This window comes from Carlito syrichta, unplaced genomic scaffold, assembly GCF_000164805.1.
Source record: "Carlito syrichta isolate Samal-C Ts95f unplaced genomic scaffold, Tarsius_syrichta-2.0.1 Scaffold311938, whole genome shotgun sequence".
NCBI lineage: Eukaryota > Metazoa > Chordata > Mammalia > Primates > Tarsiidae > Carlito > Carlito syrichta.
In genome coordinates this window covers 283,454-300,263 of record NW_007256034.1, presented here as the reverse complement: position 1 = coordinate 300,263, position 16,810 = coordinate 283,454, and the positions used below count along the sequence as shown (strand labels likewise).

At 33.4% G+C, this 16,810-nt stretch overlaps 1 protein-coding gene across 1 annotated transcript in view; it reads right to left on the bottom strand.

Moving 5' to 3' along the window:
* Positions 1 to 7,018: 7,018 nt before the first annotated feature.
* The window catches only part of LOC103271836 (metabotropic glutamate receptor 8), a gene marked incomplete at its 5' end in the record, with an annotated part of 190,757 nt that continues 180,965 nt past the window's right edge, over positions 7,019 to 16,810 (bottom strand). Inside the window, 2 exons of the mRNA XM_008069330.1 lie at positions 7,019 to 7,596; positions 14,365 to 14,611. Of these exons, the coding sequence (XP_008067521.1) occupies positions 7,547 to 7,596; positions 14,365 to 14,611 (297 nt within the window). The remainder of the gene's footprint in view (positions 7,597 to 14,364; positions 14,612 to 16,810) is intronic.

The window sequence follows — 16,810 nt, the reverse complement described above, 5'->3', positions numbered from 1 at the left end:
AGTGACCCACTCCACAAAATCATTATAGACTACTGTGCCTGTTCAGCAGCCCCAGGGCCCCATTAAATATCTATTTCAGATCTCAGATCCCTGTAGGTAGAAGATGCCTGTTCTGATATCCCAGCTACAATGCACAATGGGTATGACAATTTTCAAATTTGAAATTTTCATTTTACATAACTCGAACTGGGCCCAGTTTTTGCCTCTTAAAAAATCATCACCCATGTTAGAATGTATGTGTGTGTGCACGAGCACATGTGTGTTGAGGAGAGATGATTTCGTAGGAACTAGACTGTTGCAACTTTAAAACAACTAGAAAAGCTTTCGGTTAAATTGGTTGCTGGATCCAGTATAGCAGTAGTAAAGGCGAGTGTCAGGTGAGTATTCAAACTCTTTTCCTCTACCCTTTGAACTAGATTATTTGGACCTGCCAGAAAAATTTAGCAAGACTACTGCCAATTCTGCCTGTTTTACTCTGCCAAGAGTTCCATTGCAATCAACTTTGGGAAGGTAGACAGCTTCTGTTAACAACACGAAGATTGTGGGTCCAGTAAATAGTCATCAGGTAATAACAGGGTTCAAGTCAAAATAATGATGGCTAGGGGTCAGTTTTATCTAGAAGAGGAGGGGGTGTTACTCCAGCATTGTGGATTGTAGTGTCCTATTCTTGACTCAATTACCAATGGAGGATTTGACATTGAGTTTTAATAATCTTCAACCATGATCTTTCTGTCTGGAAGACATTATAATAATAATCCACTATATCTTATGAAGTTGTTTATGCACTAGTTACCTAACAAACTGCTTGTGTAGTGTATGAAAGAAACAATCATAGCTTGCTATCCTAAGGGTGCAATAAGAGCGCATTTACAAACAATTTAGACAAACTTCTGAATAAAGTTACCTTAGGCATAACAGATTATATAATTAGGTTAATGTTTGTGGACTTTACACTAAGTTGTAAATAAGTCCTTCAAGTAGTCTCATCATTAAAAAAATCAATGGTACTTCACAAATTTTAAATATTATAGAACAAATCATGAACCTAAGGAAAAAGAACTATATTCTGTGCCTGGTCTTGTTATGTGCACGGATAACTAAAAACTGTGCATTAGGGGCAATTCAATAAAAATGAAGACTCTCAATCAAATAAAAAGCTTGAATTTATTTAAAAAATATCCTTCAACCTCAATATATTTCCCAAAGGCAAGAAGAGGAATAACTCTCCTAGAAACAGATTTTAATGCATGACACACTGATATCAAAAACCAAATCAAAGAATTCCAGGAACTTCTTTCATCAGTGTATACCTAGCTTTCCCAGCTGAATGCAAATGCCTCTTTTCTGACACCCACTGCAATTTGTCCTGACTTTCAGTTGGCCAATTCTGTTTGATACTGCAACTCTGTACCCAATCTACGTCTATGTGCTCAGTGATCTCCATCAAATTAGCTAATCAATCTTTGCTTCAATTTCATCATCTGCAAATGGGGCAGTAATAGTACTTATCCCAAAAGACTACTGCAAAATTTACTCTAGTATAGCACTTAGCAAAGGGATCCACATGTAAGTGCTTGATAAGCTTAACTATAATAATAATAATTGTGATTATATTTCTTGTTTGTCTTATCATCTCTCCCAGTTAGTGAATTTTTTGTATTCCCATTTGAGAATTAATAAATGATTTTTCACATTGTTCTTATTACAAGAAAAAGTGAATGATTGAATGATGAAATAATGAATGAAAAAAAAGTCAAGACCTTGAAAGACAGATAGATTGCTATACTGGAAGACAATATAATAGCTAAAAAAAAATCCTGGTAAGAGGATCTTCTGTCAAAATATACATGATCTAGACACTTCTCATCAACTCCACTGCTTTTTCCAGTTAAAGTTATAATCATTTTAATCATTTCTAACTTTGATAATTCAAGAGTCTTCTACAGGAAGTCTGTGCTCCTGCTATTGCCTTCTTGAGGTTAATCAGATCCCGTTATAGAAGTCAGAATGACTCAAACAAATGGAATAAAATGGAAAGAGGGAAAAGTGGATCTCTGAGGACCTAGAATATATACTGAGAATACTGATCACCTGAGTGACATTTGTAAGAGGTACAAATAAATTGGAGAGCATCATGAACAAAATAAAACCAAATCCAGAAAAGCCAGTAAACCATATTTCAATGACTTTATAATTTTCCCATGTGTAGACTGCTTCTTTCTCCTTCTTCCAGATTAGTAAAGACCTTCAAAGGGACCATTGGGATCCAGAGCTGCTAATACTCCTTTCAGAAAATGGGTTTCCTATGGGAAGGGAGTCCTAAGTCCTGCACTCACCATTATCCAACATTGCAGAGCCTAAAATGCCAGACAGAAGTAAGGGGTAGATTGTAGTGATGATTAGATTTTAGGATGTTTTCAGAAAAGCATAGCTCCACTTATCATACCCATTTTTCTCTCCCCATATTTAATTAGGAAGGTTTCCTCCATTTTTGCTTTTCCTGCAGGAGATGTCTGTGACAAGATTCTAGAAAAGGCTTTGTTGGGAAGGGCAGGGTTAATATTCAATGACAACCAGAAATAAGGTAAATTTTCATCTTTAGGAACACACTTGAAAAGTTGATTTCCCCTTCTAGGGTAACATACTACAAAATGGGAGAGAAAATACCCACTTGAGATGAAAGTAGCTAGGGACAAAAGAAGTCACATTTTCACAAATTATCTGTGGAGCCTTCGGATAGTGATCTGTTCCCCAAAGGCAATGACATATTTATTCATATTTATTTATTACATTATCGTGTACAATTCAGTTCTGAAATGAAAATACAGTTAAAGATTTGAGAAGGGAAAGGATAATTAAAACAAAGCACCATCCCAGAGTCCCTCTATTACTAACCTGGGTTATCTTCATATAATTTTAGTTGTGTTTGTCATCTTTATATTCATATGTTGCCAAAGTAATGCTTATAATTAGGAGAAGTAAAGCAATGAAGTATCACTCTATCACAGAAATTATTCAAAACTTGGAAATAGGAAAAATATATTAATATCTGTTCTTTCAATAGTGGGTTGCATTTGAATTTCTATTAACACAGCTACTTTACAACTCCAGGCATAGGGCTTAATTAGTAGAGTTTTACTGAATAGAAATGCAAATAATGTCTGCCCAATGAAAGGTTATGGTTTATTATATTTAAGATACTAAACCAATTTTGTGTCTAACCCTCTGATTTAACTCAATATTTATATATATGTAATACAAGTCTATTGCTAGCTTCTCAAGTGCTCTTTGAACTAGTTTCAACATCTTATTGGTTCTCTCATTAGGTAATGAGTTGAATGAAATTCTTAACTTATTCATTTTACTTTTGTTATGAGATTTTCTTTTCTTTTTTAAAAATTATATTATAATACCCTAATATTGTTGTATTAGCTCTCAAAATCATTCTATGTTCTAGTGAAATTGCCTAATGGGATTTAGTTCATTGGTAAGTAACCTCATATGCTTGTTTCACAACTTGAAACAGTACACTGGTCAGTTGTCTTTCCTGTTTTCTATAAGCACATCATCCACCATCCAAGACTTACATGGATAGTTCTTGGTTTTTCATAGGCCCGTCTATGCTTGGTATATTATGCCTTTGTAACAAGATATTTGTCAAAATCAACTTTCAATAGGCAACTAGAAAAAATATTTAGTAGGTCAAATTTATTTGTCTCCATCCTTATTACTCTTAGAGCAGATATGTAAATCAAAATGAGATATGTGACTTTACAGTGATAATGGATTGAGTTCAACAGAGACATAAGTATTCTGAGTACTTTTATGAAGAGTTAAATTAAATTTAAAAATAATGGCATCCAGAAGTTACATCACCATTAAAGATTGTGCTACAAAAAAAAAAAATTACAAAGAGAAAAACTGTAATCACAACAGTCACAGAAAATAGTTAAAAAATAAAATAAAATTATGTGCTGCTTCTTCCCACTACCTCTGTAATGTGACACTTTCCAAGTGGCAGTCAACAGATTTCTGAGCATTCACAGACATAATAATTTTTTTCTAAAGGAAATAGATTTTTCTAGCTTTGGTCAAATTTTTCTTCATTATGTCATTTTCATTAAGGGAAATCATAAAAAAGCAAAAGAAAATATTTCTAAAGATTATTATATATGATAAAAGTATTCTACAATTTGGTATTATTTCTCAACCACTTTGCCTGTAGCCTAATTGCTACTGATGGCCATTTTATTCTAGAAAAAGAGTAAAAATACAATCAGTACCATTAGGAGAAACTAAAAAATGAAATGACATTGATAAGGTTGCATAATGGAATTTCAGAATGCATCTCTTCCATTTGCTGACTGAGTAAAATATGAATGTTAACTAATATAGTCTAGAAAATCGTTAATACCTTTCTATACTAAATAAATATTGGTAAATAATGTAGGCTATGCTGCTACAAGGAGAAGAAAACAGTAATGGTAAAAATGTCTGTCTCTAGTAAGATTTCCTGTGATATGATATTTAAGTTAAATTAAAAAATAAAATCTCATTCATCTGAAATATCAAATTTTCCATAAAAATTTCTGACAAACACTAAAAATTAAGTTAATTATGCAATTCTTGTTCACACTCCAATAGTCATCTCTTGTTTAAATTTATTAGTAGTTTTGATAAAAAATAATATTAGTTTGTGACAGATCAACTATCATTGATTTAGATGCCTTTAAATATTAACTATTATATGCTATTTTTAAAAAAAACTAAGGTCAGATTTGATCCAAGGTCACCCTAATACATCTCTCATTGTCTACTGGTGACATTTGCTGAATATTACCTCAAGCTACATTTTTAGCATTTCCTCTGGCATACTGAGATTAGATATGACATTTCTTGGCCAGAATAAAACACAAGGTCAATTTTAAAGAATATAATACCGTATTTTTTTCATGCAACTTTGCATTTGCTTATCTGGAGTACACAGGCAGCTCATTTTAAAGCAAGGGACTTATGAACCACGACTAGCACATGCTAAATTCTTACAAGAGGCATCACCACCATTGTCCCAGCCTTTACCACCTCTCGAGCCCTAAGCAAAATCCCTGAGAAAATAACCATGGTGGAAGGCAGAACTATCCAGCTCCTACAGTAAGAGGTTAAGAGTGTCTCCTCCCACTGCCCGGGAAAGGTGGTAGTTTCATCTGCAGAAAGTTTCCTACTGAGATAATGTTATAAAGGATGAATGGCATATGTAAATCCACACATACTATTATTCAACTCTATTATGAGTTAAATAAGATTTTGTATAACCGCAAACAAGTATCAATTATTTATAAAAGTACTTGGGAAAACCAATCCATTGGCAAGTTTGTAACAGGAAAAAAGTGTTTGAAATATCATGAATTATGCTTAGTATTTTATGTTTCTTCCTAAAGCTTTAAATTTTAAGAAAGTAATAATAATAATAAAACCCTCATTTGGTGTGAGAGCCAGTTTGGCTCTCATGATTACCCTGTCACATCCACTTAACCTGATTAGAGTCAATTCATAAATGAAAATATACTTACTTGAGTTTTACTCTCTGAATGAAATGCAAAGCTTATCTAATGCAAGCACTTTCTCCAACCAAATAAATACTTGGATAAAATGAAGTAAAAATAAATCGTATAAACCACTAATAATCTCCCACACGAAAAAATCTGTCAACTTAAAAATTAAAACACAATTATAATTACTTCTTGGTATAGCTATTGGTACTGAACTACATGCCACAAAAAATATACTTAACATGCAGTTATAAATTTATATTACTTAGATTAGGTCTTATCTAGAAAGGCACACCTAGAGATAGGTTTAGGATCCTGATGACAAGATTCTATTATCAGTAATTCAGATTATCTGAAAACTTGAAAATAATGCCCTTATTCCTTCATTTAAATATTAACTGCAAATAACCAGTCTATTAGGAGAAACTCAACAAAAGGCCAATAAAGATACATTTCCTTCTATATGCTGCAATCTGTCTTTGTACATGTATAGGATGTGTCACTATATATGTTGAAGGAACCTGCATTACAATGCTACTTCAGCCTTCTCTATTAAATAAAGTAACTGTCAGTATCTGGGTTAAAGCTACAGAACACTTTATATCTATACGGAGTGCAATGAGCCATCCAAGCTAACTCAGCAGAGAGAACATTCACTAACAAAATGATTGTAGAGACCCATTGACTTGATGGATGGCTGGGATTGCATGGCATAGAGAAGCCCATGACGAAAATGGTATCTGCTTTGAAAGCTATTAACAGTTCCCTTTTATCCATTCTGGCATGGTTTATTAGTATGAGACAGGCTCCCTGTTTCTTCTCTTTTAATGATACTGTTCTATGAACCAATGAATGTTTTCATTTGGAAAATAAGAAAGCATTGACATGTTATCTGAACTGTGGTTTCTTTAGTGATGCCAAGGGAGTAAATATGCTAATTTTGGGCTTTGAAGAATGTCCTGGGTAAGGTCTATTATGTCCCTGATTTCAGCAAATACTATGCCCAGGTGAGAAAAGGTTACTGCTATAGCCACAGGAGATTTCTTTAGGAAACAGTTTTGACTTAGAAATGTAATGAAGAATTTCAGTGACACTTTGATGTACTTTTGAGTGGTAGTTTTCATATTACATTCTTCAAAGTGAAATTTAACTCGTCATTTGTTAATTATAATACTGAAGCAATTTACCTCAAACTATTGCTTGATTATTCATAAAAGAAGCAGTTCCTATGAAAAATTAGCACAGAAATCTGGAAATATTGACAAAATCTTATACAAATAATGCCTTTTAGTATGGGAATAAAAGACAATCTTCCTCACATATACACAGATGTACAAAAAACATATCCTCTAGGATATCATACTTCCTCAGAACACCAGGTCTTTTATAGAAGGAGCTAAAAAATGGCAGAAGTGCCAACTAGAAAGAAGAGTTCTCCCTAGTTTTAAAACTGGAACGAAACAACTCTCAACATTTGCAAAACATTCCTTTATTATTAGAAATAAATTATTTGTATAAAAAATTGCATGCATCAATCATTGCATTTATTTTTAGCACAACCCAGGGCTTCAATCCAGTCAGCCATTACAAGAAACAGATTCATTGTCTTATACAAGTTGAACAATGTGGGACAGGAACAGGAGTTCTCACAATCACAGAAAAATACTTACAAGAATAACATCAGACATGGTTTATTTCAACAGCATTTTTTTTTCACAAGCTAACATTAGTTTTCCTTTTGTGATTTTTTTTTTAACTGCTCATGAGGAAGCAATATTTTAGCTTGACACTCATTGGTTGTATTGTATAAAACGGGTTTTGTCACTCCCCGTTTATTGATACTTTTGGTTCATGGCTAATTTTTGTTCCTTACAAGATTGACTATTGATTTGATTGATTGTAGTCTACGGAGATCTTCAGGAGTGAGTTTTTGCAGTCTCATGTTCATTGCTTAAGATCACATACTACGTTTCTTCGGACGGTATCATTTCCCTGTTTCAGATTGAATGATTGCTGTAGCTGATATATGTTGTCTTGGTAGAGGAAGCTGTTAAGATAAATTAGTACAAATTAATAGTGTATAATAATAAATTATTTGGGTAATATGATTTTAAAATTCACATCCTGTAATGGTTGCTTTTTGATATTCAGCTTTTATAATGTTACTCATTATTATTAAACCATGTACACTGATGTGCAGTTTAACATTTCAAGTTAGTGGCAGGTCACATATATGAAGGTGATCCCATGAGATTATAATGTAGCTGAAAATTCCTATTGCCCAGTGAGGTTACAGCCATCATAAAGCAACATATTATTCATGTGTGTGTAGTTTGTGGTGCAAACAAACCTACCGCAATGTCAGTCATATAAATGTATAGCACATGCATTTATATAGTGTGTCTAATACTTGATATGATAACAAAAGACTGTTACTGGTTTATGTATTTACTATATTTTAACTTATTATTTTAGAGTGTATTCCTTCTGTGTGTGTGTGTGTGTGTGTGTGTGAGAGAGTGTGTGTGTGTGTACTTTACAGTAGACTGTACTAGATCCTCACATTCACCATTCACTCATTGATTCACACTGAACAACTTCCAGTCCTACAAGGTCCATTTATGGCAAGCACTCTCTACAGGTATATCATTTTTTATCTTTGATACTCTCATTTTACTATATCTTTTACTGCACATTTTCTATGTTTTTAGATATGTTTGGATACACAAATAATTACCCTTGTGTTACAATTGCCTGTCAGTACAGTGACATGCTGTACAGGTTTGTATCTCTGTAGCAATAAGCTATACCACATAGCCTAGTGTGTAGTAGGTTATGCCCTCTAGGTTTGTATAAGTATAGTCCATGATGTTTGCACAAGGACATATTTCTCAGAGCATATCCTTATAATTAAGCTATGCATGACTACAGTAAAAATTTTAAAGTGGTAGAAATAAAAGAATACCCAGCAATTTTAATCTGTAAAAACAAGTTGTCTTGTTTATAGTATATAGCTATTGGTCAGAAAATTAAAATTTAAAAGTGCTAATCTTTAATAAATCTAGGCAAAATTCTATTTCAATGTGTATTTTGGCTAACATTTACATATATGTTAAATGTAAGAACAGATAAATCATCTGTTCCATAAAATGCAAAAAATATTTTTTACCTAAGATCTCAATTATTTGAATATGTTATAATGACCAAAAAAGGTGTAAGGAATTGTAATTACATACGTATAAATTAATATATCTTCTATTTAAAAATAAACAATAATTTTAGACTGTTGAAGTGAATGTGGTAAAATAACAAATACATTAAATATCTGTAAGTATTAAAGTAAATATGTGAATTGCCAGTGCATATTTATGGTTTGTTTTGGTTTCATGCAAAGGATGCAAATGGAGATGTTTAGCAAATAAATAGAGACTCTAAGAAAGAAATGAGTACTTAATTTCTCTTTTACCAACTTACTGTGAAGTAAAACTCATTATTGTAAGACTATTAGAGAGATATTCATACAAAATATTCTATGTCAAATTGATATTCATGCTTGAATTATATAGATTTATATGTAACGAATATAAATCTAAATCCAAGTAATTCCTTTGGATTTTGTTAAAGATGTAAAGAAATAAATCTCTGTCCTAAAATTCAAATGTGATGTCCTATTTTTCAGTATAATTCTAGAATGAATAATCATAAGAAAAAAGATATTTAAAAAAGCAAAACATCCATGTGTTCCAATACATAAGTCCAATTCAGAATGAAACAGATTTTTAGAGAATAATTTATTTATTGCAGACATTGAATAAGACTATAAATTACAAAGCTCCTCCTCTGAAATAATTGATAATTAGGCTCATGCCATCTTAGTGTGCTACACTGCTGATTGACCAGACAAGTTCTTACCAGAGAGAACAAGTCCATACAACGTTCACAATCTAAATTAACCAAATTAATACAGATAGCCCAAAGAAGTACTAATAATAGATGCTTTTATTATTTTTTATTTCACCAAGTATTATGAAAAATAGATAAAAAAAGAGGTGATATATCTGCTTAACTTGCTCACCTCTCTAGGTTATTATTGTGGCACAGTGGAGAGAAGTAAACTTTAGACCTGGTTTTAAATTACATTCTATTCCCTGCAAAATAAGTATTAAAAAAAAAAAAAAGTCACTGAACCAAGCCACTGGGCCTCAGTTTCATGACTTACTCAAAATCCACAATACTGGGTTATTCTGGGGAGACTGAGGGGAGGGGAAACCACTATAGTCTGAAAGAACCAATATGAAGTCTACTTTTTTCTTATTCTTTCTAAAAGGTAAGGTATTTGTTATGCTTGGTTTGCTGTGAAGTGAAAGAGTGATTTTTTTATGACTGGTAACTTTTACTCTTTAATTTACATAAATTATGTGCTTATAAATTTCCTCTAAGAAAATAAATTTAGTTTCAGCTTTGTTTTTGAAGATTTTCATATAATCCTTGTAGACAAGATGGAGAAAAACTGTCCTAAAAGTCCTAAAAATGACTGAGTGGTTTATCCAACTTCCTGCACTGTTCAATATTGTCAACAAAAACTAAAATTGTAGGAAATAGTTATCAAATCTGTATATAGCTAGAAAAAAATTATGGTTGAAATCAAGAAGAACAAGAGCCAAATTACCTTGAACTAGATGCTCATTCAACAGATAGTGAATATCAGACCATCTTCAAGGATTTTTCCAACTTTGAGAGTCTACAGTTAATTAAACATTTATACTTTATTTTTTGAACTTTTATAAGTACTCCCCAAGGAAAAAGTGGTAGAATTCTATTGGGAATTAAGGATATAATTCACAGAAGAAGGCTAATGATCATTTTTCTACTTGTTAGAAAAGGAAATGAAAGTTTCTGGAAACAGATAATTTAGTCAATATGAAAGAAATCATAAGAGACAAACTTTATGAGGAGCAGATATCTCACAAGAATATGTATCCCAGATGTATTACAGAGCAAAATGGATTTGCAGTATGCAGATGAGCTCATAGGATCTTTTTTTTCCCACAATGGGAATGAATATACTTATGTGAAAATCACTTTTTGAGTACACCAATGGTGAATTTTCTATTGTATACCACACTGTATTCATAAGCTAGAGAAAACAAATGTACCTCCAGCAACAGCTGTTTTCATAAGTTATTCATGAACATAGCTTAATACTATGTACAGCATTGTTAATTGGGTACAGTTGGCAAAATTCATATATACCAACTTTGTTTCTAATTCCCCTCTCATCTCGTTATAAAACATGTGACCATTTTTTAAAATGTAAATTGTAGTCTGCAAATTCAGCAATTAACATGTATTCATTGTTTTCCCATCCAACTTCACATGACTCATATTAATTCTGTGTAGGTTTTGAGCCTTTAAAATCTCAAGCATGTGACTACAATTTCTGGCATTAGCAAATCACATTTAAGATGAAATTTCTTTTTTTTTTTTACTTAATTTAATTTTTTTTTTTTTTTTTGAGTTGGAGTTTCACTCTGTCGCCCAGACTGGAGTGCAGTGGCTGCTCCCAGCCACCACAGCCTCGACCTGCTGGGCTGCGGCGATCCTTCCGCCTCAGCCTTCTGAGTAGCTGGAATTACAGGCACGCGCTACCACACCCGGCTAATTTTTTGATTTATTGTAAAGATGAGGTCTCGCCTGCCCAGGCAGGTCTCGAATCCGCGGGCTCAGGCAATCCACTCACCTCAGCTTCCCAAATGCGCGGTATTACAGGCTGAGCCACTGACCCCGGCTTAAGATGAAATTTCTAAATATAAGGACTTGTAGAGATCCATGGCATGAAAGAACAGCATTACATATATATCATAAATATATAACTGATGATAAAAATCCCAACAATGGACTAGTAATTATTAAAATAATTATTAAAATCCTCCTCTTTAAAAAAGAAAGAGGGATGCTGAAACAATAGTTTTGAATTTCAAGTCTTCTCTTTTCTATTAACCAGTGACCAATCTACATTTCCAAGGCAGCAATGATACTTTTACCCTTACATGGTGATTTATAGTTTACAAAACTCTTTTTGCATGTCATTGTCGTGTCATTGTAGTAGAGGTGATTTATCCAAAGCCTTGGAAGCAGAAAGCATGGAGAATGCAGCAACACATACACTGTTTCAGAAGACTAACCTGCCCTGGATTTATTGAGAATCTACCTATTTTGAGAGGAGGTATTTTAAATCTGAGGAGGTGTAGGAGGAAAAGATTGCATTTAAGGGATTAGTTATATTAATACTTTTAGATGGTTTGTGATTTTAGGAGAATTTGACTAGTTTAAACCACTGGTACATAGAGTAAAGGAAACAGGGACACGGGAGCCCATGATACCTGTGCCAGGTTTCTCACTTGGATTCCTATATACTGAACTGCAAATTTCATTTCAAAAGCACACAAATCTACCCCTTCCTTGTACAATGGTCATGTGAGTGAATAGAGGTTGACAATGGTGACCCGAGGTGGCGCTGTAAAAAGATGTGTGAAGATTCCATACAGTTTATCTCCTGAATATATACATTGAAATCACTTTATTTGGACCCAATTTATTCAAACCTAAACTACTCCTGTAAAAGTTGAATGCACTAAAATTTCCAAAGTGCAATTAAACCTTTTATCAGGCAGTAGTTGACATTATCTTGATTCACCTTTTTGACATTCCTTCACCATTGAGAAGTTAGCATCTGACTTCTCCAGAAGACTATAGGCTTACCCTCCAAATAAGTCTCCTGTTTGTAATCTTTCATTCTTATTTAAGTGAAAATAGAGAATGCATGCATATTATATAATTTGCATTTCAATATTAACAGAAAATAACAGAAGGAAAACAGTATATGTATGAGATATGTTTCAATAATAGATTAATTCTTATCAATACTGACAATTTTCCTTTTTAGGGAATCTATTTATTCTTTAAAGTGGTGAAAGTCTACTAATATTTTCCTTATCATTTTCCGAAAGTGCATCTGGGATGACTGGTCTTGATTTCACGATAAATTTGTTGTTTGATTTGACAATATTTTATAAAGTTTTCTGGATTGCTACTACAAAACAGGTACAACAATAGGCTTTGGTGAGTCATACTGAGAAGTGCCAGTGTTCAAAGTGTATCACTGGCCAACAGCAATTTATTGGCATCCTACAATAGGTTTTAACTTCCAACACTGATGCTTCCAAGGTAGAAAACACAGATAAAATTCTGTCCTCAAATCACAAGCATTTTACTGTGATGCCTTTATAGTACATCTTTTTCTAAGAGCCAAAATAGGTTTATTAGTAGTAAATTGGTTACTTCTAATCAAAGATGATTACAATGATTTGTTAATAAAACCCATCCTTATCATGCCTTCTCTTATAGTTTTCTCGTTTCATGTTTGCTGAAAGGTGAATAAGTGGGGAGTGTTTATGAAATTCTTATAAGGGTAATTTCTCTAGAAGTGACTAAATTTTGTCTTAGTGACCTGAAGGTAGTCTTTTTAGAGCCAATCTGGTCAATAATCCCAGGTAGTCTGGTGGTAATTGAAGCCAATTAACTTTAATTGAGCAATGTTAATCATCTAAAAACAGTTCTGTGTATGGGACATTGGAGTAGACAATGGTCATCTTGAGATATTGATACCAAAGGTTTGTAGATCGAGTGAAGACTAAGAATTGCTATGATAATTAACCAAATAAAATAAATTATTGTTTTTTCTTATATTTAGTGTCCAAAGCATGGAGAGTAGAGGATACAGTCTACTGGATGAATGTGAGAGGAAGAGACATTTTTGTATAGCATTTGAACCTATGCTGTTTGGACCGTAGTATAAGTTATTCAATAATAATCTTAATTATTGAATACCTATGTTGTATTCCCAGAAGACTGAAAGCCACTCTAACAGCAAGGGCTTTAGCTTTTATTTCTTTTTGATTCTTCTGTAGAACTTAGTCATGTAAAAGCTGTAATTTTTACGATCCTAGCGTTCTCGTATTTTACCATACAAATCTTCAATCTATTTGCTATTCTTCCATAGATAATAATACCAACTTTAATAGATCAGTTAAACTCTACTGGGTGAGTTCAGGCGTCAATGTATTGTTATCACGTGCTGCTTCTGGGGTGAGAAAAAAGGAAAATAGATCAGGAAAAGAACAATGGGGTGGTGGTTGTAGAAAAGAACCTATTTTCATGGTCATGAGGCTTTTAGAGAAGAGCTCTAATTATTTTAATATATCCAAGGAGGGAAGTCAAAGAAAGTCCTTGGGAAGCCCAAGGGAAGGGGATCACTTGAAAGAATCAAGTAGTAACTGTGACTTAACTAAATATTTTGGCTCACTGGTTTTCTCATTTCCCTAAAGAAACAAATAACATATTTATTTGTGTATATTTCATAAATATTATTAAGCTATTAATGCTATAAAAAGCAGTCAATATTGAACCAACAAAAACTGTGAAATAGTTCCTAAGTGCTAAAAAATAATTGTATGAATGGAAGATGCTTCCAAACCCCAAGCTCTGCAATGCCTCAAAAGAAAGACCTGAATGCCATGCTTTGCCAAAGAGATTTTGTGTGCATATTTGTGCTCTGTGGAACAGCCAATCATCTGGAAATTATTTGGTTCTAACCAAATTGTTCTAACTGTGTGATGACCTTATGGTATGTGGCTACTGCCATGCACCTGGAAACATGTAGCACAATCCCCAAGACTAGGAGAAGAATGTTCAACGTACATCTATTAGGTAGTGCTCCCGCTCTTGACCATCGGAAAGTCTACAGATGACTTACTGTTGGTTTCAAGACTCTCACAGAGTTCACTTTTCACCTCGCCATTTGGTCTGTCATTTCCTTTTTGGATCAGTTTGCTTTGCATGGTAGCAGCTGTCACCACAGCCTTGAAGCTCCTCTTGCGTTTTTGAACGTTCTGCTCTGGATGAAAAATTATAATATAAACTTTGGGCATATAGAGCATGCCCAGAGACACTGAAGCACTTAAACTCATGGAGACAGTAAGTGTTGTTGTCTGGATGTACATCTGAGGGGAGAGAAAAAAAAAAACACAAGAATCAGTATTGGTAAGCCTGACTAGTAGAAGATAAGTAAAAAACACTATTTTCTAAAATTATTTGGCTTCTCTGCTAAAGGAGCATTTGAAGGCACTTATTGAAATTGCCCTTAATTATAGTCAAGTATTCCTGTATCCCAACCTACAAGTGTAGATGAATAAGGTTTCATTTTTATGAAAACCAATTCCTTAAAACAAAAGGCAAACAAACAACTAAGCTGGTGAAACTTGGTTTCCTTTTTTAGATTATAAATAGACATACATAAGGAAGGGGACAAAAACAGTCTGGCAAAACACTAACATTTTATGACACAGACCTTTTTCAGAAGGTACCAGTGGGTCAAGTGTTATTCTTCTAGCAATAAGCTTAACCCTGAAAGTAAATTATAGGTTGTGGAAATAGAGTGGGAGTGAAACATTCCAGAACAGCACTATTGCACACTATTGTTTGACTAATGCTAGTGTTCACATCTTCACATCATTACACAATTCCAACAACCAAACCTGATAAATTGCAAGCTTGCCACAAGGGCTTGATTATTTTTAACAGTCCCTCTAAGAACACTTTCAGAGGATTCTCAATGATCACATCACATCAAAATAAAGGTACATGTTTTTTATAAACCATGGAAGACCTCTTCCCTCTAAGAGTCAGATATATACCCTGGGATGAGGTCCTGGCCTCTACATTTTGACAATGTTCCCCCTTTGTTCATTCCTTACCCTTTTCCCTCTGAAATAGGCTGCTCTGGTACTTACAGAGGGAGGTCTCTCTGAAAGATTTTGAAGATTTTTTTTTAATTTCTACAACCTAGAGGTTAAGAATTTGAAAAAAAAAAACCCTAAAATCACTGCTTTGACTTTTTTGTTATTGTATGAAAGCAGAAATGACAGTATTTTAATCTTTAAAAGCTAAAACTAAAACCTTTGGTCTGCTTCCATTTTTCATGTCTTGAGCTCAAAATATAATTTTCTCAAACAACTTGGGACACTGAGGCCACAGAGAAAATCACATCTTGACTATGAAGATTTTCTATCTATGAAAATCTTTTTCTATCTATGATCCTCATTAATAGATCTGCTCACTCTAATAATACTTCCAAAAATGATCCTGATTACTGTTTTATAATATAATATGTCTTAATCTGTTAGTCTTGCTAAAATGTATCATACTAGTTAGATTTCATCTGGCAAGCCTCAAAAGCCAAACTAATTGTATTCTTTAAAATAAAAGATCAAAACCATTCACCCTCAAGGGTAAATAGCTGAATCAGCATTTGCTTTTTCCTAGAGGAGACAGTTTCTCCTAGCAGATGGCAAAGCCTTGAGGTAAAGAACCGTCCAAACCATGAGGAGAATTTAAGGCACACGTAATAAAAAGACTGTTTTTGTCTGTGAAACCATACCATGCAGATTGCTGAGTTTACTGTTCATCATCTACCTCCAAGGCTGTTCTTGCATAAGATACCATTGTGAGTATAAAATATTCATCCACAAGGTTTACTACAAGTTTACAAAATGTACTACAATTAAGGAGATCCCAATAAAATGTGAATATGCACCCTCAGACCTCAAAAATCTTCCTAAGTGTTGTCATCTACTTTTAAGCAACCTCTCAATACAAGCATTCCTAAGTTTCTCATGTGTTGGTTAATCTTCTTTGAATTCCAACTTATTTTCAAGCTTGTACTGCTGCAAGAACCTACACAGAAAATGAACTGTAGGGAGAGGACACAAAGATAAGGAAAGAATATGGCAAATTGAAAATCATATATGTAAATATCCAAAGCCACTCAAATAAGTACTATTAATTTTGTTCCACTCAAACCTTGCCAAGTCCGTTTAGCCTAAAAACAAACAAGCAAACAAACAAAACAAAACAAAAAAATCAAACCTCCAGAGATCAAACAACCCTGAAATGATGGCAGCACACACAATGATTAGTTGGATTTTCTTTATATCTTAATCTGTTAGTCTTGCTAAAATGTATAGTACAAATAGTACAAAAATACCTTTGTGTTTTTAAAATCTTATACATTTCCTCTACTACCAAAGATATAAATTATACTTTTCTTCTCTTATTCAGAATAATTTCTGTAACATACATTACTTTTTTTTTTTTTTGAGTTGGAGTCTCACTCTGTCGCCCAGACTGGAGTGTAGTGATCG